We start from the raw sequence: 26,254 nt of genomic DNA, 5'->3' as shown, positions 1-26,254 counted from the left end.
ACAAAGAAATTAAAGACAGGGTTAGCCTCTCTTTTATCATAGGATCTTCAGGACAATGAGATCATATTATTGCCATTGTCTGATGAATGCAGGCCTGGAAAGATATATTGAAGAAATGCTCATCAAACAAAATGAAGAAAGTATCAGCTAAGGATTGTGCCTGACTTGAGGTTAACCACCATCTCTCAGTTCTAGTTCTCAGTGGACCGGGTCTCACAATCAGTGAGACCTGGTTCCTAGCCGTGAGCGGGAAGAGCGGGCTAAGCCCGCTCTCCCACTCACGAGAGGGCAGGGAGCCCTGGGCAGCCGGATCGGCCACCCACACAATGGCCAGCTCCAAGATGGAGCTGGCGGGGGAGTGGGGGGAGCAGGGGCCGTGCAGCCCCCGCAAGCCCCAGTATGCCCTGCATGATTGCTCAGGGCATACTGGGGAGACCCCCAAGCCAGGAGGCTGTTTTTAAGCCTCCCGGCCGGGGGTCTACTCATGAGTAGGCGCAGCGCGAGGGCATGCCGCGGCAACTCACGATAGTAAAAAGCAGGTTTGCTGGAGCGCTTGCTCCACAAACCTGCTTTTTACCAGGGGTTCTCGAGCGGGTTACCCACTCAAGAACCACCGGGCTCAGCTGCGAGCCCGGTGGTTCTTACCGTCACCAAAAATCGGGCTAGCCTCTACTAGCCCGATTTTTGCTGATCGTGAGAAGCGCCCCAGTGAGTAACATGGAAATCTTAATAACTAACTTCAGGAGGCTGAGATAAATACAAGGTAATAAAGCATGGCCTGTCCTGAACTTTAGAACAAAAGCAAAAAATCACAATCTAAAGTATGTAAATAATTTTGTGAAGGATTAGGGTTAGGGCCAGTACAATATCTCAGAGTGGACATCAGATCTCATGCCCTCATGGTATGAACATCAAGGGCAGTCACATTTCCTCATTCTTTGAAGCTAAGTTGGGGCTGCCATATCCATAACTATCCTGTAAACAAAAGTTTTTTCTACAGATGTGTAAATTGATTCAAGTATGAAACAATCCGAGCTTTAATCAAGCTGTTTCATGTTATTTGAACTCAAAACAAAATGCCCTTAAAATAAAGGGCCTGATTTGAGTTTGAATAGAAATGACCCTGATTTGAGCTTGAATTGATTTGAGTGATTTGAACACCATTCTGGTGGGCTTCCCCCCGCCCCCGCTGATTAGTTTTCTGACACTGGCTTCTGATTGGCTTGAGATCTCCTTGCTTCTTGGTTGGCTTATTATCATACAAATCACGTGTTATCATGGGCAACTGTGCCCCCATTGGCTGGGGCGGGGGGTGTCAATAAGGGTAGAATTGCAAAATGTTTTCAAAGGGCCTGGAGAGGGGAGGCAGAGAGAGCCCTTAGTGTGTCCTTGGAGAGGAGGAAGGAAGCAATCAAGGAAGGCTTGATTTTGTGGTTTTCTTTTCTCAGCAATGAGTATAATATGCTGTGATATTGCTGCTATATTTTTCACTATCTGGTTTTGCTGGATCTCAGATGGACAAAGGCAGAACTTGGATGCCGGCCTTCCTTCCTTGAGTTGTGGATTAGTCTGTGAGATGGTATTGTAGTCATAAATGGACAGTGTGGCAGCTCAGCACTTGGTCACTCTCTCTCTCTGATATTTTCTGGGTGATTGCTGTGAGATGAGCTCCATGTCTGGCCTTGAGACTAACTTGTGCTTTACTCACTACTCTGGTCTGCTCTGCAGTCTGCAGTCTGCATTGCAAGGTGTACTCAGTAAAAATGTGGCTAAATATGTTGTTTTAGTTGAGCTTATGGTTACACTTGCTGCTAAGGATGCTGCTGTGGCAGATGTTGCAATGCTGAAGTAAAGAGTCATAATTGTGTCATAATTGTTTCTAAGAGAGCAAATTGTGTTAGTGATGTTTCTGCAGCACAGGAACTGTGGCTGGCAGAGCAGTCTGGGTCAGTGATTCTTTTTGGGGGGGCCATTTTTGGACTGTGTTTGAAAAAATGTCTAGTATTCTGTGTTGGGAGAGACAGATTCCTTTAACTATGTGCTTCTAATGTGCATTGTTTTACAAGGCAGGGACACAAAATGCATTGAAAATTGCAATGCAAAACTTCTGTATGTACACTCTGTGAGTGCAGTTTGTTTTGGCCATAAGGAACAATGGGGAACTCGGAACACCCCATTGTTCCCCATGAGGGACACCAAAGTAGATTGGGTGGTATGGCATGATGGGTGCTTCCTACCACTCAACCCACACACAAAAAAGGGCAAGCAGGTGATTTTTTTTTTACTGCTGCTGCTGCTCTTTTCAATAGAAGTTATCAAAGGATTTTACATAGGAGAATAAATAATTAATAAATAAGATGGTTCCTTGTCCCAAAACAGGGAATTTAGATTGCTCATTATCTAAAAAGAAACATAAGGTAGACGCCAGCAACAGCCCCTGGAAGAATGCTGTGACAGGTTGGATAGAGACAGTTGCTCTCCCCCATTTAATACAAGAGATTCGCCACTTCAAAAGGTGCCTCTCTGCTCAGTCAACAGGGGTAACTGTACACATGTTCGTGTTTTTGTATGAATGACTACTGCACAGCATTCACAGTACAGGCCCCTTTCAGTGAAGGGTAGCAAGAGGAAAGGGTGCTAATGTACATGCATTGAACCTAATGTGCGTGTAATTGTACGTGCATATATTGTACACAGATCGTATGTGCATTCAACATAAGATGTGGATAAGGTGATTAGATTATGAGCCCTTAGATTTTTTTTAGATTGTGAGCCCTCTGGGGACAGGGTTCCATTTTATTTGTTTGTTATTTCTCTGTGTAAATCACCCTGAGCCATTTTTGGAAGGGCGGTATAGAAATCGAATTACTACTACTACTACTACTACTACTACTACTACTACTACTACTACTACTACTAATAATAATAATAATAATAATGTATTGTGTTAACTGTGATATTTCCTTGATTTTTGGTACCTGTGTTTTGTAGCAGTTATTATAACCAGATTGTTACACACATTGAACATAACCTATAGAAAAGCAGGATGCAAATATATTGAATTAAATATGAATGAATGAATGAATATTTTGTTGCAGAGTAATTATTTACCCTCTATAAGTAATTGAACAGGAAGCCAACTATAACTGAGAAACAAGAGTTCTAATTTAATTTAATTTAATTTAATTTAATTTATATACCTCCTGACTCCAAAGGCTCAAAGTGGTTCATAAAAGCAAAACAAAACAGCTATTAAAACAACAATTTAAAACATTCAACAATTACTAAAAGCCTGGCTATAAAATGTGTCTTAAGGGCTCTTTTAAAGGCTGGTAAAGATGTTAAACCACTAAAGTCTATAGTCTATATAAAGTCTATATCATTCCACAGCCCAGGAGTGACTACAGAAAAGGCCCACTCCCGAGTTGCCACCAGACAGGCTGGCGGCATCTGGAGACAGGTGCCAGTATTTATTACTAACGAAACATAGGCTAAGAAAACAATAAACCGATTAACAGTCTCTTATGCAGAGAGAGGGAGAACCTCTCAGTTTGAATTCAAGGCAGCAAGTGAGGAGCAGACAAACAAACGGTGACTCCACCCTTAAGCTAGTACATAGATACATTCAAATAGAGAAGCATGGCTTGTATAAAGAACTGAGACAATGTCTGTAGCAAATCCCAACTTATTTCACAGTAAGTGTATAGCAAGTAGTAGAGATCAATGCATAATATGGGAGGCAGGTGCTCACATAAATATTATTAATGAATTTATATCCCGCCCTTCCTCCACAGAGCTCAGGATAGCTCACCACCCCATTTTATCCTTACAAAAGCTCTGAAGTAGGTTAGGCAGAGAGATAAGTGACTGGTCCAAGGTCACCCAGTGAGATTCCTGGCTGGGGATTTGAACCCGGGTGTCCCTGCTCCCAGTCCAACATGCAAACCGATATATATCCTTGTGAGAATATTTTTCTCGTGGAGTGCTGGCAGGCATGCACATAAACTTTGTGGAAAATACTTCCCGAACATTTTAAATTGTGGTGGGAATCAATGCAGGCAGCAGCGTGAAAGATACTGGGCTTGGGGTTGAGTGAAGCCTAATGAGAGCTAGGTAAAACAGACGAGATGTGGGAGATTTGTGACTGGAGCTCCAGTGTGTGTGTGTGTATATCTATATCTATATCTATATCTATATCTATATCTATATCTATATCTATATCTATATCTATATCTATATCTATATCTATCTATCTAAAAGCTCTATTGTGGGACTGTGGACATGGTGGGGGATGAGATGTTTTCCTTCTTCCACCATGCCACTTTCCAGATTTGAATCCTTCTGGGAGTTATTCACACATGGCTTCATTTTATGCTGCAGGGTAGCTGAAGAGCGAATCTGCTTTGCAGCAGATTTACAGATGTTTAATTTGGGGGATTAAATGGACAGTTCACATAGGGTCGGCCCCTCTCTGCAATCAAGCAGATCTTTTTCCTGTGTATGTTCCCACTCTGGGTTTTTTATCCAATCAATCCCATTCCAGAAGAGGAGGTGAGAGAGAGCTTTTCCTTTTCCTTTTAGTTCGACAGCTGGTTACGGAAGACCGCAAGACCATCATGACAAGTTGCCAACAACAGAACTCTTAACCCAAACCCTGCTTTTGTGAGTGACTGCCTTCATCACCTCATGCCTCACCCCTACCCCCGACCATTTAAGAGGCAGGGAAGTTTAAAGTAGAAATCATTGCTTTCTCTCTGTCATGAAAGAAAAATGCAGCTATTGGAATCAGCTCAGACACAAAGGACTCAGGTTACATCGAAGAGGTAGTCTCCAGTCTGCATATGTAAAACTATAAGTGTTTAACTCAGGAATTTCTCCCTCCCCCCTCCCCTTTTGGACTCCCCTCAGAGAATTTCACCAACCTGCCACAAACCTGCCCCTACAGCCCTTGAAATTGCAAATCACTCAGAGCACACCATACCCAACACAGCTGTCAAACTCCCCTTCATTGAGTTTTGAAAAACGCCGAATTACTGCCAATGGCCACTCCACACATCACAGAGAAACTGCGGGGCATAATAGAAGCCTCAGGTTTTTATTTTAAAAGCCGCTGAAAACAGAGGATTGTTTTAAGCCGGACATACATCGGGCTAAGCCAGAATGCGCAGCCATGATTCGGGGGGAAACAGAGTCATGTCTGTACTGATAGCCCGCAGGGACTTCAGGGTAAATGCAGCTAATATGTGGACTGGCACGCTCCATACCGGAGGAGATTCGAAGTAAAAGTCATGTGTGTAAAGCCTCCTGCTAAAGCTGCTCTTTATCCTGCTGAGAAAAACATAGAGATGTCTCTCCCCCGCCCCCCCCCCATATAGGTCTAATAGCTTTCAAAGGGTGGGGCACAGTATTCCCTCTTAACAGGAATTCTCGGATGAAGTCTGGGAATCCCTGTTAGAGGAAACACTGGTGGGGCATTTAGATCAGGGATACTATGTGGCAGGAAATGATTCCCCCTTCCCCCACAACGCCCACATTCCCTTTTACCACTAGCCCTGCTAACTTGGCAAAGAGGCACCTTTTAACGTGGTGATTCTCTTTATTTAGCAGAGGGAGAATAACTGGCCCTATCCACCACCAGCACAGTACCTCCAATGACTGTTGCTGGTGTCTATCTTGTGTTTCTTTTTAGATTGTGAGCCCTTTGGGGGGACAGGGATCCATCTTAGTTATTTATTATTTCTGTGTAAACCGCCCTGAGCCATTTTTGGAAGGGCAGTATAGAAATTGAATTATTAATTATTATTATTATTTCTTGTTTACACAGTCAGAGAGGTGTTATTGACTGGTTTGTTTTATCCAGACATCGAGACCTTCCCAAGGACCTGGGATGGCTGAATTTTATTGTCAATGTTGTTGCTGTTGTTATAGATATTGTCGCAGAATATAGGCTGTTCCTAGTAAAGCTGCTTTTTGTAATTGGCTGATGGTGATTTCTGTGGCCCCTATGGTGTTGAGGTGCTCTTCAAGGTCTTTTGGAACTGCACCCAGGGCACCAATTACCACTGGGATTATTTTGGTCATTTTCTGCCACAGCCTTTCAATTTCCATTTGTAGATCTTTGTATTTTGTGATTTTTTCTATTTCTTTTTCTTCTGTTCTGCTATCCCCTGGTATTGCTATGTCGATTATTTTCACTTGTTTTTCTTTCTTCTCAACTACAGTAATATCTGGTGTATTGTGTGGCAGATGTTTGTCTGTTTGTAGTCGGAAGTCCCATAATATTTTTGCATCTTCATTTTCTTCAACCTTTTCATTTTTATGGTCCCACCAATTTTTGGCTACAGGTAGCTTGTATTTTTTGCAGATGTTCCAGTGTATCATCCCTGCTACCTTGTCATGCCTTTGTTTGTGGTCAGTCTGTGCGATCTTTTGATTAGGTGGTCCTCTGTTTCATCTGCTTCTTTACAAAGGCGACACTTTCTGTTTGTGGTGGATTTTTTGACTTTTGCTCTTTTTGCATTTGTTCTTAGTGCCTGTTCTTGTGCAGCCAGTATTAAACCCTCTGTTTCTTTCTTCAAGTTGCCATTCTTAAGCCATTGCCAGGTCTTGGTGATGTCTGATTTTCCACTTATATTATGCAAATATTGACCATGCAGTGGCTTCTTTTTCCATTTTTCTGCTCGGTTCTTGACTTGTTCTTTCTTGTAGGCCTGCTTTGTTTCATTGGTGTTGAATAGTTTCTCGTTATTGACTGTTTGAAGTGCATCTTCTTCACTGTCCTTGATATATTCTTCAAGGCCTCTTTTCTCCTCCTCTACTGTTTGATGGACCTGCAGCATTCCTCTTCCACCTGAGCTGTGAGGGAGGTATAGCCTATCTACATCACTGCGGGGGTGCAGAGCATGATTGATGGTCATGATTTTCCTGGTCTTACAATCTAGCGTCTCTAGCTCTGCCTGGGTCCAGTCTATTATTCCTGCAGTGTATCTGATAACAGGTATAGCCCAGGTGTTTATGGCTTGTATGGTGTTCCCGCCATTGAGTTTGGACTTGAGGATTTTTCTAACTCTCCTGATGTATTCACTTCCAATCTTTCTTTTAACTTCAGTGTGTGCGATGTTATCAGCCTGGAGAATGCCCAAGTATTTGTAAGGTTCTTTCTCTTCCAGGTTCTTGATCTTGCTTCCATTGGGCAGTTCTATTCCTTCTGTTTTTGTTATTTTCCCTCTGTTCATTATTAATGCAGCACACTTGTCTAGTCCAAACTCCATTGCTATATCACTACTGAATATACGGATAGTATTTAGCAGTGATTCAATTTCTGACTGGGACTTTCCATACAACTTCAGATCGTCCATGTACAGCAGATGGTTGATTTTACTTGATGTTTTAGATGTTTCGTATCTGAGGCCTATTTTGTTTAGTATTTGTGAAAGTGGGGTCATGGCGATTATTATTATTATTGTTGTTGTTGTTTACACAGTCAGACAGGTGTTATTGACTGGTTTCTTTTATCCAGACATCGAGTCCTTCCCAAGGACCTGGGATGGCTGAATTTTATCATCAGTACTGTTGGTTATTATAGATATCGTCAAACGGTATTGATGATAAATATTATTATTTCTTGTTTACACAGTCAGACAGGTGTCATTGACCGGTTTGTTCCATCCAGACATCGAGTCCTTCCCCAGGACCTGGGATGGCTGAATTTTATCATCAATACTGTTGGTTATTATAGATATCGTCGCAAAATATAGGCTGTTCCCAGTAAAGCTGCTTTTTGTAATTGGCTGATGGTGATTTCTGTGGCCCCTATGGTGTTGAGGTGCTCTTCAAGGTCTTTTGGAACTGCACCCAGGGCACATTATTATTATTATTATTATTATTATTATTATTATTATTATTATTTAGCCCTGTTCAGATGTCTATTCACATGCACATGATTTTGTATGAATGACTGTACCTGCATTCATTTTAAAAGTGAACCTGGGTACAGGTTCCTCAAATGCCGGGTACAGTTAGGAAATGTACTTTGGAATACTACCCGAATTCAACATGTGTAACTTGCGAATAACTGTACCTGCATACAGATCTGTGCCTGTGTACAAGTGCACAAGTACATGCTCATACGCGTATTGAACAAAACATCTGAATAGGTCTAGATTGAATAAGTGTTGAACATAACACATGAATGGAGCTACTGCTTCAGTCAAAATTCAACATCTTCACGGCTGCTTTACAATGGCCCTGCAAATCAGATCTGCCTCATCACATCTGTTTAGGCCCCGAGTGGAGAAGTAATAGCATAGAGATTCTCTGAGACATGTGAAAGGAGGGATTGACTGGCATTACTCTTGCAGTGGAGAAAATATATATCCTTGACAGACCAAATCTTTGATTCCTCCTGATGTTTCCAAGCCTGTTTCATTCCGTCTTTCAATTTTTATTTAATTAAATGGCCTTTAAATCAGGCATGACAGATCTGGTAAATTGACAATCCACAAAAGGCCCTTAGCAACGCCAGTAAGTGTTGTGGTAACAGTAAAATTATGATGTCACCACAGTATAGAACATTTTGACATCATTGTGGCAGTTTAGGAAAGGGAGTATTTGGTTTGTCTTTGAACAGTGTGTGTGTCTGCTTCAAACTGGGGCAGCTGGTTTCAGGTTTTCCAGATGGGGCAGGTGGGGAAATAGAGGCTTCAGCCTTGGAATCCAAAACAGATGCACAGTCTCTTCCTGTGACTAAATCTGCTATGGTAATTCCAGAAAGTTCTTCTGTTTAAAATGGCACATAGACGATAGCATTGAGATCGCCTGCAGAAGCCCTGCTCGGCACCCCTCCTCCATCTGAAGTTCGGTTGGTGGGTACATGAGACAAGGAATACCTGGCTGTGCTACCAGACTTCAATGCTCTCTCAGGAGGCTTGTGCTGGCACTTCATTAGGATGTCAGTTAATAATGATAATAATAAATTTCCAAAGACTTTGCAGCAACATTTTAGACGCCTCCGAGCTCATGATACACATACAGTATCTAGATATGCAATCTCTTTTATTAGCAGGGTAGCAGGAAACAATCTGAACACTGTTAATGCTAATTAGTTTTATTAGTAGGTGTTATAAATTGATGGGTAAGTTAAGTCTGCATTTAGCTAGCTGATAAGGGTAATAGATGAATTGTTTGTAATACAGGTAGATTTGCCACTGCTGGTCAAACGTCTATATGATAGCATATATATAATTATAATAATATAGATATAAATAAAGGTAAAGTGTGCCATTGAGTCAGTGTTGACTCCTAGTTGACTCCAGTTGTCTTTGGTAGAATACAGGAGGGGTTTACCATTGCCATCTCCCACACAGCAGGAGGTGATGCCTTTCATATAGACGTTTCCGATAGTATGGGAAACATAGTATAGGAAACATACCAGCAGGGATTTGAATCGGCAGCCTCTAGCTTGCTGGTCAAGTCATTTCCCCACTGCACTGTTAGATAGTGTTTGTTTTTTATTTTTGCTGTTATATACTATTTCAGGTTAGTGAGTGTAATAAAAGATGATGATGATGATGATGATGATGATGATGATGATGAGCTATCTGAAATGAGTCAGAGAGTCAGAGAGAACAAAGTGCTTGTGTTTGGCTGGATCATGCCCTGTTTCTATCCTTGGACCAGAGGCAATGCTATGGGTGAACAAGAGTGGGGAAAATAAATGCCCCTGGGCCCCTGAGCGAGGGGGGTTCTGCCAGCTGGGTAACAGCTTGTTCTTCAGTATTGATGTTGTATGAATGGATATATATGAATTGATTGTAATAGATGTATATGTTAAAAATGTTTCTGAACCAAGGGAATGAACATGTGCAAATGCCTGCGTGAAACTGCAGAAGAGAAGGTTGGGCGGAAGGGCCCGGGGCTCATTTTAAATTTTATTTTTAAATTTTATTTCAAAAACTGACTTTTAAAACTTTTTTAAAAATTGTTTTGCACTGTGTTTTGTGTGTGTGTGTGTGTGTGTGTGCTGTGATTTAAGGTGTTCTATGTGTTTTATTCTACATTTCGATGCTGTGTGGTGAGCTGCCCAGAGAACAATTTGTCATGGGGCGGCTAACAAATAAAGTTTTTGCTAAAACTTTAACAAATAAAGTTTTCCTCGCTTCTCATCTGCCCCAGGAACCATCCCGAGATCCCCATTCATCCTCTGACTTCTCCAATTTTGAGATGGAGTCTGTGCATCACACAGACAAGGAGATTCAAGCAGATCTGGATCACACCAGCAATGTAGAGGGATCTGAATACTCTTATCAAGCAGGCACTGTAGAGTTCAAGGAGATGCAGGCGGGGATTGAATTTGCTGTGCAGATAACCCCTATTAAAGATTCCAAAAAGCACAGGGGAAAGATGGTAAGTGGAGAAAAAAACGCTGCCTTGCAAATTATCTCTAGAGAGGTTTATTATTATTCACATTTATATCCTGTTCCTCCTCCAAAGAGCTCAGGGTGGCATACTTGTGATACCCCTTTTTGTCCTCACAACAACCCTGTGAAGTAGGTTAGGCTGTGATTGAGTGACTAGCCAAAGGTCTCCCAGTGAGTTTCATGGCTGAATGGGGATTTGGACCCAGGTGTCACTTTTCCTGGTCCAACACTCTTAAGCACTACTTTACCCTGGCTGTCTTGAGTGCCATGGTTCAGCACCATCCACTATACCCAGGGGCGTAAAAAGGTTGGCTTGGGCCCAGACTAGAGACAAGATTTTAAAATCCCCGCCCCCCCATCCCCCATCACTGCCTTCCTCTCCTTCTCCTGGCCCAATGTAGACTCTGCTAACTATCCTAACTAGTTAAAAGGTGTAAATAACAACACAGCAGAACCAAATTTATTGACTGCCTGACTCCCTTAAGACTTGAGGCGGTCTACATAATTAGAACAACAACAGTGGGGTGGGGTGGGGGGAAACACACACACACACACACACACACACACACACACCTCTAAAAGCCTGGCAGAATAGATAAGTTTTCAGAAGTTTCTTAAAAGACAGAAGGGAGGGGCATCTGGAATCTCAGGAGGCAAGGTGTCTCAAATAAATGTGAGGCTGGATGGGATGGGATACAGAACGGGCAGAAAGCAGATTATAATCCTGCAGGAGATGACATGACCATGAATGGAACCTTGCAACTACTGACCTCTCTCCAATTTGGGAGAGCTAGAAAGAGAGGCTGCTTCTCCTTCATCATGTATACTTTTAAAAGACCCATAGGATCTCATGGGCCAAGGACAGGTCTGTAATGTTTGAGTGATTTCTCCACTCTCTTACCTACCTTTGCATGTTTAAGAGTCAAAGAACAGCCTTGGATGTTAAAAGGTGGTTGATAAACGGAGCCCAGGAACTGTGAAAAGTGCACACTTGTCACTCTTCCCCTGTGTGTGCCTCCCCACTTCTGTTTTCCTAACCGGGGGAGGAAGGGGGAGCAGAGCAGAGCGTCGCAATTGAAAATGAATAAAGGCGCTTCGTGAGGCTCTGCTTCCCATTCCTCCCCCCCGCCTGTTAGGGAAACAGAAGCGAAGCCTGGGTGGGTGTGGGGGGGAAGTGGGCGGCCGGCCATAATGCCCCAAATAACGAATCAATATGCCCACTCCCACTGCCAGACATGCAGTGGGCAGGCGGGGGGGGGGTGTAAAGCGGGCCATAATGCCCCCAAATGAATCAATGCCCAACACAAGCAACAGTGCGAGCAGCAATCTCAAGCTAACTTGAGGGGCCTGAGCTAATATAAATGTATATAGACACTTTTCAGGTTATATGCAATTTATTTGATATTATAGCAAAAAATATTGGATGTTTATACCAGACACATTTTGTGTCACAATGTGATCTTCCTGTAATATAGATAATTTATATTTTAATAATAAAAAGTGATAGCAAAAAACAACAAGCCAACAATATCAAATTGCTTAGAACCACTAACAAAAATCACAGATAACATGTTCGCAGAGGCAGACAAAAATCAAGCCAACCAATCCATCATCACAAGCTTCCAAATGGCTGGTGGAATTAAAGTCTCCACAGCATTCCTGAAAGCTTTGATAGAACTATTCTGGATTGCCTCTTGAATACCACTTGCCAGGTAGCAATGGCAGGCGTGGGATGTCACCTTCAAGCCATCTTTGGGTTTCCCAGAAGCATCTGGATGCCCACTATAATTACGGCTTCCAAATGAGTGAAGCCCCTCCTGCAGCTTTCTTTTCCAATCTTTTTCACCATATCGAGCCATTCAAGTCTCCAGGATTCCATCCACTAGTCATCAGGAGATTGATACCAATTCCCGGAGACTCTAGTCCAGTTCTGAAGATTGGGAAACAAAGCAGAGGAGAGCTGGGCCCTTAGTCTGATCCAGCAGGGTGGTTCCCCCCCCCCTTCTTGAGAACATCCCCTGAAGAAGGCTTCACTACAGAAAAGAACTTCCTTGTGTTAGAGATCAACCTCACTTGTCTTAAAAACAGAGTCATACAGCAGTGGTGTAACAATGTTGGTGGCAGCCCATATCCAAGTTGGCCACAGCTGCACACGTCTGCCACCACCAGCCTCCACAGCCCTGTCCACGGCATGGTATAATATTTATTTATTTGTTTGTTTGTTTGTTTGTTTGTTTATTACACTTTTATACTGCCCCACACTTGCGTCTCTAGGCGGTTCACAATGATAAAACAGTTTAAAACACACATAAAAACACATAGAGACAATTAAAAACTAACAATTTAAAAGTCAATCACAGAATTAAAAACCTATACATTATTAAGAAGCTGGAAAAGCCTGAGTAAAAAGATGGGTTTTAAAATATATTTTTTTTTAAATTGTCAGAGATGGGGAGGGTCGTTATCTCAATAGGGAGCGCATTCCATAGTCCCGGGGCAGCATGATAATAGCTGCCATAATAGCATCATGGCTCAGTGGTGCTGGGATATAACGTCATTATATTGCACCATGGCCGGCATGCTGCTCTTTGCTGGCTGTGACAACTGCTCAGGACAGGCCAGCAGGAGGTAGGAGGGAGGGCCATCAGACCCAAAGTGGCAGGCACCAAATTGTGGGGTAGGTGGTAAAGGTGGGGGGCACTGTGGAAGTGGTGGATGGCAGGGCCTATGGTGGCTTCCCCTCCCCACGGAGCCTGGGTGGCCCGTGTTCTTGGAACATGGCTGCTCAATTATAGATCTGCCCCTGGCATACAAAGCAAGGCCAGATGTAATTTGTAAATGCAGTTACTCCTTCTGACCTTTTCATTTCAGGACCCTGCAAGGGATACCCCAGCCTCTTCATACATCCCCGACGATATGACAGAGACCTTAGACAATAAGAGTCAAGCCGAGCAGCTGGCAATCAGCACCCAAAGGGGGACCAGCGCTCTGCAGCCAGAAGCCTACTCTAGGATAGGTGAGGTCAGCAGTCTGGAGGGGATGGGTCACAGATCACAGTATGGTAGACAGATCACAGTAGCTGATCTTGACTTGGAGAAGATGAGGCTGGATGGGGCAATGACCAGGCTGAGGTACAGGCATGAAGATAATGAAAAGAGGCGAATGCATGAGGAAAAAATGGAACAGCTACGTCAACGGACAGCTTCTCGATCAGTAAGTAGGGGTGAAACAATGGGCAAGCTTAGTTGTTTGATGGAAATGGAATTGGGCTCTGCTTTGTAGGATTGTGCGTCCCCCCCCCCCGTTTTGTTTTTGGCCCGGATCCGAAACACCGCCATTTTGTTCTTTGTTCAAAATCAGCCAATCTGAAATACTTCAATTTTGTTCTTTGTTCAAAATTGCAAAATCTGAATCTGAAACGTTTTGGATTTTAAAAAATGGCCCTGGGGCAAAACTAGTGGGTGGGGGTGGTAGTACCCAATGGGTGGAAGCTACCACCCACATTTCAGAGGAATTGGGCAAAGGGCTGATTTTTGGTGAATTTTTGAAGTTTAAGATTTTCCCCAATGGAGGTTTCAGCAAAAGTATAGTTTCACATCAAGGGGAAAGGGGGGTGGCCCAGCACAGAGTAGGGTGGCTGGTGGTGCCCAGTGGGGGCAAGAAAGCTTCCAGAATTATTTCAAAGGAATTGGGCAGAGGGCTGATTTTTAGAGATTTAATGGAGTTTACATGTCTTTAAGGTTCTTCACCATAGAGAATGATGGAGGTTTCAGCAACTCCATAACTGCTCTTGTGGGGCACCGGGGTGGCCCGAAGCAAGTGGTGGTGTAGAGCACATAGGATGCCAACCACCCCCATGGGTGGCTAACCCATGGGGTACTGGGTTCTGTTGTTTCTGAGGTGTTTTGAGTGTAGATTCTCTGGTAGCATATGAGAGTGGATTCATGGTTTGTCATTGAAAATCTCATATGCTACCAGAGAATCTACACTCAGAACACCTCAGAAACAACAGAACCTAGCAGCCCATGGGTTAGCACCCTATGTGCACTACACCACCACTTGCTCTGGGCCACCCAAGTGCCCCCCAGGTGGAGTTATGGGACTGCTGAAACCTCCATTATTCCCTATGGGGGGAAAATCTTAAAGACCCGTAAACCTCAAAAATTCTTAAGGAATCAGCCCTTTGCCCTATTTGGAATCTGGGTGCACCACCCTTTGGGGCACTGCCACCCAACCCACTGTTTTGCCCCTGAAGCCCCCATAAACAAGTTGAAAGAGTGAAGAGAATGATGAATAATGAATGAATAATGATGACACTTTATTTTTATTTGTTTTATTTATTTGTTTGTTTTATTTATTTGTTTGTTTGTTTGTTTTATTTATTTTTTGGCACAGTTATTTGATAATTTTGCAGCGGGCGGAAGCCTGTCCCTGTAGCACTAGCACAGCAGTACAACCCATTTGTGGATTCAAGCAATCTTTCAATAAAAATGCTCCCTCCCCATGGAACAGTGACCTCAGGTCACTTGAGATAGCAAGATAGATAGACCAATGACCTGGCTGGTACTATGTGGAACAGCTTCAAATGTTCATTTAACTGGAGTGAGCAGTAGCCCAAACAAATCAGCCTACTGTTCAGAATTGTTGAGATTTATCATCACTGCATTTAAGAAAGTGCAAAACCATGGATCATGGTTACAAGAAAGAGAGAAACAACTAAGATTCCTGGGGATGTCAATAGATTGACAAGGGTATTCCCCCCACTCCTTTTGTCTCCTCTAGTACCATGTGGATGACCTGTCCCTGCAATAGCAAAAGTTGTGAACCACTGGCTTAGATATCATGTCCCACCAAATTTATTTATTTATTTATTTATTTATTTATTCGATTTTTATACCGCCCTTCCGAAATGGCTCAGGGCAGTTTACAATTAAAAACAGAAACTATTAAAACCAATAACAATTAAAACAGAAATATAAATATAAACACCAATTTAAAACATATTAAAAAAAACAATTAAACTATCAGAACAATTAAAACCCTGGAAACCAGGTTAGCATTAAAACAATTTAAACTAATTAAAAACCCTGAAAGGCCAGGCCAAACAGATGGGCTTTAAGGGCTCTCTTGAAGGTCAGTAAGGAATTAAGATTGTGAACTTCTGCTGGGAGTGCATTCCACAGCCCGGGAGCAGCTACAGAGAAGGCCCACTTCTGAGTCGCCACCAAACAAACTGGTAGTAACTGGAAATGGACCTCCACAGATTATCTTAACGTGCGGTGGGGATCGTGTAAAAGAAGGCATTCTCTAAGATATCTTCAAGGAATGGGCGCAGCTGTCGAATCAGCTGAAGCTGATAGAAAGCACTCCTGGCCATGGTCTCCATCTGAGATACCAGGGTGAGGCCTGGGTCCAGGAATACTCCCAAGCTGCACACCTGCTCCTTCTGGGGGAGTGTAAGCCCATCCAGCACAGGAAGATCTAACTCACCCCTCAGATTCTGAGCCCCCACAATGAGCACCTCCGTCTTGCTTGGATTCAGCTTCAATTTGTTATCCCTCATCCAGCCCATTACTGCCTGTAGGCAGGCATTTAGAGAATGAGTGCCATTTCCTGAAGATGAAGAGAAGTAGATTTTGGTGTCATCAGCATACTGATAACACCTAGCACCAAACCTCCTGATGACCTCACCCAGTGGTTTCATGTAAATGTTAAAAAGCATTGGTGACAGAATGCAGCCCTGAGGGACTCTGTCACCAAGCTCCACCATCTGGAATCTACCCGAGAGATAGGAATGGAACCACTTCAAGGCAGTGCCCCCTATCCCCAACTCCCCCAGGCGATCCAGAAGGATACCATGGTCTATGGTATTGAACACCACCGAGAGATCCAGAAGAATCAGCAGAGTCACACTCCCTCTGTTTTCCCCAATAAAGGTCATCCATCAGGCCAACCAAGGCTGTCTCTACCCCATAGCCAGCTCTAAAGCCAGTTTGAAATGGGTCTAGATAATCAGTTTCCTCCAAGACTGCCTGGATCTGGTCGGCCACCACCCTCTCAATCACCTTGCCCAACCAAGGGAGATTGGAGTTTGGCCTGTTACTGTCCATCGCTAAGGGGTTCAGGGAAGGCTTCTTTAAGAGTGGTCTAACCATTGCCCTTCAGACAGGGGGGCACCCTACCCTCCCTCAGCGATGCATTTATGATATTAGCTAGGCCACCTCCAACAATCTCCCTGCTATATAGAAGCAGCCAAGTCAGGCAAGGATCCAGAGAACAGGTGGTAGGCCGCACCGCCCCAAGCAGCTTGTCCACATCCTCAGGAATCACAGATTGAAACTGATCCAATCTAATACCGCAAGAGGGATTGCTGGACACCTCCTCCATAGACCTTGCAGAAATAGTGGAGTCCAAGTTGGCCCGAATACAGGAGATTTTATTCGCAAAGAACCCATTAAAGGCATCACAGCAGAGCAACTCTGGGAACTGATTGGAAGTAGAAGGAGCAGAAACCAAACTCCTCACAACCCAGGATAGCTCCGCCGAGCGTGAAACTGCAGCCACAATGTGCGCAGACTAGAATCTCTTTTTCGCTAAGCGCACTGCCACCGTATAAGCCTTCAAATGTGTCACTTGCTGAATCCTGTCAGATTTGAACCGAGTTCTCCTCCACTTCTGCTCTAGTCGCCTACCCAACCGCTTCAGCCCCCGCAGCTCCTCAGTATACCAAGGGGCCATTTTTGCAGCAGGTTGGAAGGGATGCTTAGGAGCAATCATGTTTACTGCCCTGTTGAGTTCCCTGTTCCAGGTTCCCACCAGGGCATCGACAGAATCGCCAGCCGCCTCAACGTCAAAATCCTCCAAGGCCTTTTGAAATCCCACTGGGTCCAGCAGTCTTTTTGGACGGACCATCCTAATAGGTCCACCACCCCTGCAGGGGTGGATTGCGGCTGTGAGACCAACCTTAACCAGGTAGTGGTCCATCCATGACAATGGGGAAACCACTGGATTTCCCCACCCACAGAACACCCCCCTAATCTGAACAAAAGACCAAATCGAGTGCATGGCTGGCAACATGAGTTGGTTCAGAAACTAATTGGGATAGGCCCATACTTGTCATGGCCGCTATGAACTCCTGAGCTGCACCAGACGAGCCAGCCCCAAAGTGGATATTGAAGTCCCCCAGCACTAAAAGTCTAGGAGACTCCAAAACCAACTCTGCAACCAACTCCGTCAGCTCAGTTAGGGAGTCAGTTGGGCAGCGGGGTGGACAGTACACTAACAGAATCCCCAATCTATCCCTAGTTCCCAGCCTCAAAAATATGCACTCAATATAAGTCAACTGTCTCACAGGGGCCCTGGTAAGGGAAGGTATTCTTATGGACCACAGCCACTCCACCCCCCTGCCCACTTCCCCTGGCCTGCTTCCACGACAGAGTAACCTGGTGGGAGAAGCTGAGCCCACACTGGACCACTTGCCTCCCCCAACCAGGTATCAGTTATACATGCCAGGTCAGCTCCCTCATCCACGATCAAATCATGGACAATTTCGGTCTTATTCTGAACTGACCTGGCATTGCAGAGGAGCAAGGCCAGATTCTGTGGGTCACTGGAACTGCTCCCCGAGGCCGAAGAGCTGACAGAGCAGTTGGAAGTGGAAACAGTTATTAAATTACTGATTTCCCTTCCCCTGTAACGGCCAGCTACTCTGCCAGTGCCTATTCTTCTGTTCCCCACCACTACAGTAATAGCTGCCCCCGAACTGCCAGGCACAAATTACATTGCAGCCTAAATTACATTAGACTGCTCAACTTGGGCAACAAAACTTAGACACCACTATAACTCATAAAAATAAGAAGAAAAACAAAATAGCTCTTCAAAAGACCCCTGAACAAGTCAAGAGATTCTTTCTAAACCTTTGGAAAGAAAAACCTGTGTAATTTTAGAACTTTCCTAACCAGCTTCTGGAAAAGCTTCTCCAGGCAACTTATACCATGGCCTTTAGCAAGAGCTTTGGAATTGCATTGAGCTCCCAAATATATTTGGATATTTCTGTCTCAAAATGCTGTCTTCCAAATCCCTTTGCAAGGTCAGTTTGCATTTCAATCACACTGAATAGAACACATACTTAACTAAACCATTCATGCCCAACAGAGAAGCTCTGCCAGCTTTTTGCATATCTTATCTTCTGCTAATCATTCAGTGCCTCAGTTGGAGTCACTGAGTCAGAGAAGTCAATTTCAATTGCAACGCTTTCCCGAAGAACAAAGCATTTGGGTCTGAAACAAAGTCATTTCGATTTGGAAACAAAAATCTCTGGTTTTTAATTCTTGATTTCGTTTTGGTTACAAAACCTCCAAAATTGCCATTTTTGGGCACAAAACGTTTTGTACCCCAATCGAAATGCACAAGCCTACTGCTTTGGCTGACTTATACAGCCTTTTGGGTACAGTTCAGGATGCTGGTTGTGAATGATAAAAACCTTCAGATGCTTGATTCTAGCAGACGTAGACCCTATCTACATTACAAATGTAAGCTGGTTTTATACCATTTTAGTGGCAGTGTTGTTCTCTAAAGATTCTTTGGAATTGCAGTTTGCAAATCTTTTCTTGGAGATCCCCAGCACCTGCCCAGAAGCAAGGATTTCTCATTACTGAAAGGTTGTTTTTCTGGTTTAAGTCTGTAGTGTTTTATGCTGCCTCAATAGCCTCACTTCCCCAAGTTCCAGGGGTTTGCTGCACACCTTGGGTTCTAGTTTCCTCTGGAAAGTGAATCACTGCAAACTGATGGTATCTTTGTCATCTTTGGTTTATTTATACCAGGGCTGCACAACTTTGTTCCTCCAGCTGGTTTTGGACTACAACTCCCATCATCCACAGCCACAGCTGCCAATAGCCAAGTATGGGGAGCTGTAGTCCAACATTAGCAGGAGGGCTGAAGTTGTGCAACCTTGACTTACAGAGCAATAAAGAAAAAAGAATAAACCAGATACTGCTATACAATCAGTGTAATGTGAACACTATAGCTCATATCTTATAAAATATTTCAATCTAATAGATCATATTTCAAGGTATTACAAAGTTTATGATGAACTAACAATGTACAACATAAGGTATATATCTTGTTTTGTATGTCTCTTAAGAGATGAATATGAATGTCCAAAGATGATTGTTTATACAATTTGCTAGATGCACAATGTTGAGTAATACTTGAAATAACTGCAGAGCTGATAATTAACAAAAATGCTGCAAGTTCTGATAGCTTCAAGATCTTATGACTGTAAAACAGGTAGTGCTAAAACTCTGTTTTGTATAACTTCTTAAATTGCAGTCAAAACGATTGATACCGGTCTAAACAAAAGGAAATATATTGTTGTAACCGGGGGTGGAGCCACCATTGGGCGAATGGGTTCTAAGAACCCAGGCCTCCGCCCCTCAGGGGCTGCACCTCACAGCCCCAGACACGCCCCCCACATCTGACATCAGGCTCTGGAAGCGTGATTTTGCATATGCTGGTAATCTCCAGGTTTGACTACTGTAATGCCCTCTTTGAGGAGCTGCCTTTGTATGTAGTCCAGAAACTACAAATGCTACAGCCAGACTGGTCTCTGGGACCAGTATAGGATTTTTCCCATAGGGAAGAATGGAGGTTTCAGCAAAAGTATAGGTTCATGTTGGGGGGAAAGGGGTGGCCCAGAGCAGAGTAGGGTGGGTGGTAGTGCCCAGTGGGGGCAAGGAAGCTGCCAGAATTATTTCAAAGGAATTGGGCAGAGGGCTGATTTTTAAAGATGCAATGGAGTTTGCATGTCTGTAAAGTTCTTCCCCAAGGGAATGATGGACCTCTGATATTCCTGCCCCATAACTGCACTTGGGTGGCACCAGGGTGGCCCAGAGCAAGTGGCAGTGTAGAGCCCATGGGTTGCTAACCCATGGGGTACTGGGTTCTGTTGTTTCTGAGATGTTTTGAGTGTAGATTCAGATTCTCTGGTAGCATATGAGAGTGGATTCATGGTTTGTCATTGAAAATCTCATATGCTACCAGAGAATCTACGCTCAGAACACCTCAGAAACAACAAAACCCAGCACCCCATGGGTTAGCAATCCATGGGGGTGGTTGGCACCCTATGTGCACTACACCACCACTTGCTCCCGGCCACCCCAGTGCCCCCCAGGTGGAGTTATGGGTCTGCTGAAACCTCCATTATTCCCTAGGGGGGAAAACCTTTAAAAAGCATAAACTTCAACAATTCCTAAGAAATCAGCCCTTTGCCCTATTCCTTTGGAATCTGGGTTGTGGCAGGCAGCCCTTGGAGCACTGCCACCCAACCCACTGTTTTGCCCCTCAGGCCCCCTTTCTGCCCCGAATCTGTCCCAAAGACATGTCAACTTCAGAAATTCTTTAAAAATCAGTCCTTTCCCCAATTCTTTTGGAATCTGGGTGGCAGCAGGCACCCATTGGGGCACTACTACCTGAACCACTCTTCTGCCCCCAAAGCCTTTCTGCCCCAAATCCACCCCAAATAACATCAACATCACACATCAACAACAGCAGAGCTTTGGAAAATATCAGCCAGATTTCCAAAGGTCATGCACATCCACATCCCCCCCCCGCCCAAAATGCAATTGATCTACACACAACAGTGTGAAACAACAACAATGAAATGTACACTGCCCCACTGGCCCATGAGGGTAAATGCACACTGCCCCACTAGCCAATGAGGGTAAAATTTACCCTTAAATTTGCTTTAAAGGAATAAGGAGGCAATTGCCAGCAGATCAGCCCATACTTTTGCTGGCCAATCTACGGGCTGGAAGGCCACAAAATGTTCACACACAACAGTGTGAAACAACAACAATGAAATGCACACTGCCCCACTGGCCAATGAGGGTAAAATGTACACTTAAATTTGCTTGAAAGGTATAAGGAGGCAATTGCCAGCAGATCAGCCCATGCTTTCGCTGGCCAATCTGCGGGCTGGAAGGGCTGGAAATTCAAACAAATGTCAAAACTAAAAATGGAGACTGAAGGAGAAAGACGTTCTGTGATTGCAAAATGGAGTTCCAAAACAGCCAAAACAACAAAACATTTTGTATCCGAAACAGGGACGTTTTGTTTTGGCTACAAAATTTTTTGTTTTGAGCATTGGGAGTTTTGTTTTGGCTACAAAACAGCTGAAATGGCCTGTTTTGTTCACAAAACGTTTTGTATCCGAAACGAAACGCACATCCCTACTAGCAATGAGAATAAGGCTTGTTCACTCTAGCCACAAACTGACATAGTTCTTTGATATGATAACCATGTGTGATCTGGAAACACAAGTAGAAGGGAAAACAGACACACCTGTAAAGTTTCAATGGGCTTTATTAAGGCAATGGTGCTGATCAGGTAAGTCAAACAGGTCTATCTATCTATTTATCTATCTATCTATGTAAACATATATCTATAACGCCCAAAACTCATGTCTCTGGGCAGTTTACAATTAAAATCTTTTAAACATTAAAATCAAACAATTAAAATCATGTAAACATTAAAATCCTTAACATTAAAATCAGTTAAAACCCAACATTAAAAGTATTAAAACTATAAATCTCATTAAAAGCCTGGGTGGATAAATATGTCTTCAGTGCTTTTTTAATAGTTGCCAGAGATGGGGAGGCTCTTATTTCAACAGAGAGCGCATTCCAAAGCCCAGGGGCTGCAATGGCGAAGGCTCGTCACCGAGTAGCTGCCAGACAAGTTGGCGGCAATTGCAGATGAACCTCTCCAGATGATCTTAACGAGCGATGGGGCTCATGGTGAAGAAGATGTTCTCTTAAATACCCACCAGGGCCTAAGCTGTTAAGGGCTTTATAGGTAATAACCAGCATCTTGTATTTTGCCCAGAAACGTATCAGCAGCCAGTGTAGTTCTTTCAACACAGGAGTAATATGGTCTCTCCTAGATGTCCCAGAGACCAACCTAGCTGCCGCATTCTGTACCAACTGCAGTTTCCGGACTACGTACAAAGGCAGCCCCACATAGAGCATATTGCAGTAGTCTAGCCTAGAGGTTACCAGCATATGTACTACCGTTTTGAGGTCGTTCATCTCAAGAAATGGATGCAGCTGGTGTATCAGCTGAAGCTGATAGAAAGCACCTCTGGCCACCTCCTCAACCCGGGACACCGGGGAGAGGTACAGATCCAGAAGCACCCCCAGACTGGATACCTATTCCTTCCGGGGGAGCGTGATCCCATCCAGAACCTGCAGATCGAAATCATCTCCTGAATTCCAACCCCGCACAATAAGTACCTCCATTTTATCTGGATTCAGTCTCAGTTTGTTATCACTCATCCAGCCCATCACTGCCTCCAGGCGGACATTTAGGGAGGTTATGCCTTCTCCTGATGATGCTGACATGGAGAAATAGATTTGGCCCACCAGGGCCTAAGCTGTTAAGGGCTTTATAGGTAATAACCAGCATCTTGTATTTTGCCCAGAAACGTATTAGCAGCCAGTGTAGTTCTTTCAACACAGGAGTAATATGTATTTATTACTCCTGATCAAATCGCACCAAATCTCCTGATGGTCTCTCCCAGTGGCTTCATGTAGATGTTAAACAACATCAGAGACAATATGGAGCCCTGAGAGACACCGTACGAAAGTTCAGTTTTTTAAGGACCACAGTCTCCAAGAGACACCATCTGCAATCTGCCCATGAGATAGGAGCTGAACAACTGCAAAGCAGTGCCTCCCACCCCAAATCCCCTCAGACGTTCCAGAAGGATACCATAGTCAATAGTATCGAAGGCTGCAGAGAGATCCAAAAGGAACAACAGAGTCACTCACACTCCTTCTGTCAATTCCCAGAGGGAAGATCACTCAGGTTTCTCAGTAGTGCGAATCAATTAAATCAATAATGTTTCCCAGTGTAGTGCAGTATTCCTTAACTCATGAATGTGTTGGTTGCATGTGGTTTCAGTGTTAAACTAACTGGTAAAACCTAACAAAGGATAGAGAAAATGGAAAGAAGAGAAGGGGGGTTGCTTAGGAGCGGGGTGGCAGAATGCCAGAGTTTTAGGAGGGAGAAAGGGGGTGAGGGGGCAAAGGCTGAATTGTCTTTCAGGAAGGCGTATTACCAGCTCCAGTCACAGCACATGGAAGTGACTGCCACTTGGGTCCGAGGCTGATGTGCAGAGCAGACAGGCTTCAAAAAGGCATGCTGGTTTGCAGATAGAAATAGTAGTCCCAGCTTTTTCACCCCACAGCAGAAGCTGTGAACAGTCTCTTGTCTATCAGGGGTTGCTCCTGCTTTCTTGGTACGTAGCCAGGCAGCAAGCTCTTAGGATGAGCAAAGGTTTTCATGAAGCCATGCCCCAAAAGCTAGGTTTTTATAGGCATTTGAGCCTAGATGCGGACATAAAGTTCTTTCAAAAAAGCATCTGTCATGCTCCTAAAAAGTGTCCATTAACTTGTATCAGAAAAACTGCTCGCCCATGACAATTGTTTGTTTGTCAGAGCTGGGTTTCAAGAGATGGAGCGCCATCTCCTACGTGCTGCCAGATCATTAGCAAGAAGGAATTGTTCTTGTGTTCTCAAAACAATCTGCACTTATGAGCTTTGCAGATTTGCCTCTGCTGTGTGAGCAAACTTGAACTTGGACTCTCTGCCCCAAAGAGGTGTTAGGAAGTCAAATGATGTCATGGGAAACCCTAATCCTGTATGTGAGAAATACCAATCTAAATAACTAGTGTATGTGTAAATAGATTTAGTGTGCATTTCTAAAATCATTCCAAAGTGATTGCATAAATGTATCTGAAACAAGAAATCAATGATGACAATTGTAGCAAAACATATCAAGCTCCATGAAAGGCAGGATGACTCCTATTTTCCCCAAGGCAATTCACAGTTGTAACACAGGACAGACGATCTGGCCAGTTTTCCAGGAATTGACTAGTTTGTTCATGAGTTCACTGACCCCAGGAATGCTGATTTCAGACACAGGCCTGGCCCTGGCCTTTTGGGATTCTCAACTCCTGTCCAGTTGGGGTGACCTGTGTCATAACACTGGGGAGGTCTGGTTACGGTTGCCTCTGGCCAGGGGCGTAACAAGGCTGGAGTGGACCCAGAGACAAAATTTTAAAATGGGCCCCTTGCTGATACACACACACACTTCACATGTGACTTGCCTCTGGGGGGCCCCTCGAGGCATGGGGGCCCCCAGGCAGCTGCCTCCCCTTGTCTAATAGTAGTTACGCCCCTGCCTCTGGCTCGGTTGGTGGCTGTTAGAGGTTGTTGATTTTTACCCACAATAGGTAAAACAGCAGAGCACTAAGGAATGAGCACACACTCCAGTTACAGAGTAGGTAGCAGAGGATGGTTTGGATATTGCAGCTATTTAGAGAAACACATGGAGATCCTTGTAGAACTAAATACTAAATATTTATTGGTTAAATACACTTGGATAGGAAAGACCTATCTCTAATCTAAAGGACTACATAGTGGATAGGTAAGGAGAGAGAGAGAGAGATGTTTCCATCTGCTCTCTAGGAGGAAAGGAAGGATTGTGACTCAGCACAGGAAGTGCTGCAGAGTCAGTTCAGGGGTCATTGAGTAGGGTCAGATAGGGAGACCCTGACTCACTGTCTCTACTCCCAATGCACCCAGTGGTCATTAAGACAGTTGGTGCAAAAGGTCGATGCACTGGAACTTCATCTCCAACAGTGGCACCTCCAGAAAGGGTCTTCTCTGTGGCTGCCCCGGGGCTTTGGAACATGCTCCCTGTCAAAATAAGAGCATCTCCATCTCTGATTGCTTTTAGAAAGGCCTTCAAGACCCACCTGTTTTCTCAGGCTTTTAACTGAAATTACTTTTAAAATGTATGTTTTTATCCTATGAAATTGTTTTCACTTTTTATTCTGTGAAATTGTTTTAATTGTGTTTTATATTTAATACTGTGTTTTATATTTTTGTTTTAAATTGTGAACATTACTTCGAGATACATTTATCAGGCGGTATATAAATATGATAATAAATAAAACAAACAAATGTTTGGACAGTCTAAGGGAGCAGTTTGTTGAAAGACCTATTATTTCCTTTCCTTTTTTTTTTTTTTTTGTTTCCCTTGCAGTTTGGACAAGAGCTCCATGAATTGCTCCGGCCCCAGAACCAGTACGCCCTATTTTTTTTCTGCTTCATCTTTATCCATGTTATTTACACTGCCAGGGAGCTGGCTTTCTATTTTATTATGAAGCACCACATATTCTGCTTTGCCATTTTCCTGTATTTCATTTTCAAGAAGATTTTCCTGGATTTCAAAAATAGGAAAAAGTAATCAGGAAAGAGCAGCAGACTCTAGGCAGCAGAGAAAAGTGGACAAGCAGCTTTCTGGTTATTTCTGTTCTTCCAGTTCTGTCATCTCTTCTTCCCTTCTCTTTACAAGTTCCCTCTTCTAAGATGTTCAACAAATGCAGGTTTTAACTTGGCTGTCTAAGGCCCTGACAGCCAGCCACAGTCCCCAATGTTAATCATAAAGTGATATGAAATAAAGACAATCTTGTTGTGTTTGCTTATTTATTCTTGGAAAGTGAGGGTATTGTCCAGTAGGGATGTGCACAAACCGGTCTGGAGGCCATGTTGGAGGCCTCTGAACCGGTTCGGAACCGGGCCGGTCTGGTGGTCCGGCACTGAGGGGGGTCGAACTTTAAGGGCGGGGGGTAGTACTTACCCCTCCCGCCGCTCTTCCCCCTCCGGTGCTGTATTTAGAAGTGAAGTTTGGGGGGCGGCAGCGTTCCTCCCTGCCGCCCCTGCCCCCTTCGTTGCCAGGAAGTAGTGTAAATAGCAGCACGCATGTGTTCG

General features: G+C 43.9%; 1 protein-coding gene across 8 annotated transcripts in view; it reads left to right on the top strand.

The window, feature by feature from the left end:
• Positions 1–25,950, top strand: part of LOC128352043 (transmembrane protein 247-like) — a 61,329-nt gene extending 35,379 nt beyond the window's left edge. For 3 of the 8 annotated variants that reach the window (XM_053312263.1, XM_053312246.1, XM_053312237.1), the window contains exons 2-4: positions 10,174–10,404; positions 13,290–13,631; positions 25,527–25,950. In XM_053312263.1, the coding sequence (XP_053168238.1) occupies positions 10,222–10,404; positions 13,290–13,631; positions 25,527–25,730 (729 nt within the window). In that variant the 5' untranslated portion in view covers positions 10,174–10,221 and the 3' untranslated portion in view covers positions 25,731–25,950. Of the gene's footprint in view, positions 1–4,581; positions 4,663–8,578; positions 8,865–8,929; positions 8,951–9,617; positions 9,757–10,173; positions 10,405–13,289; positions 13,632–25,526 lie in introns of those variants that run through there. The other 5 variants (XM_053312274.1, XM_053312222.1, XM_053312231.1 and 2 more) reach the window with 5 other exon arrangements.
• Positions 25,951–26,254: the final 304 nt, after the last annotated feature.

The sequence above is a fragment of the Hemicordylus capensis genome, chromosome 1 (assembly GCF_027244095.1).
Source record: "Hemicordylus capensis ecotype Gifberg chromosome 1, rHemCap1.1.pri, whole genome shotgun sequence".
Classification (NCBI taxonomy): Eukaryota; Metazoa; Chordata; class Lepidosauria; order Squamata; family Cordylidae; genus Hemicordylus; species Hemicordylus capensis.
The sequence above is the reverse complement of the archived record's forward strand: the minus strand, read 5'-3'. Positions and strand labels throughout refer to the sequence as shown.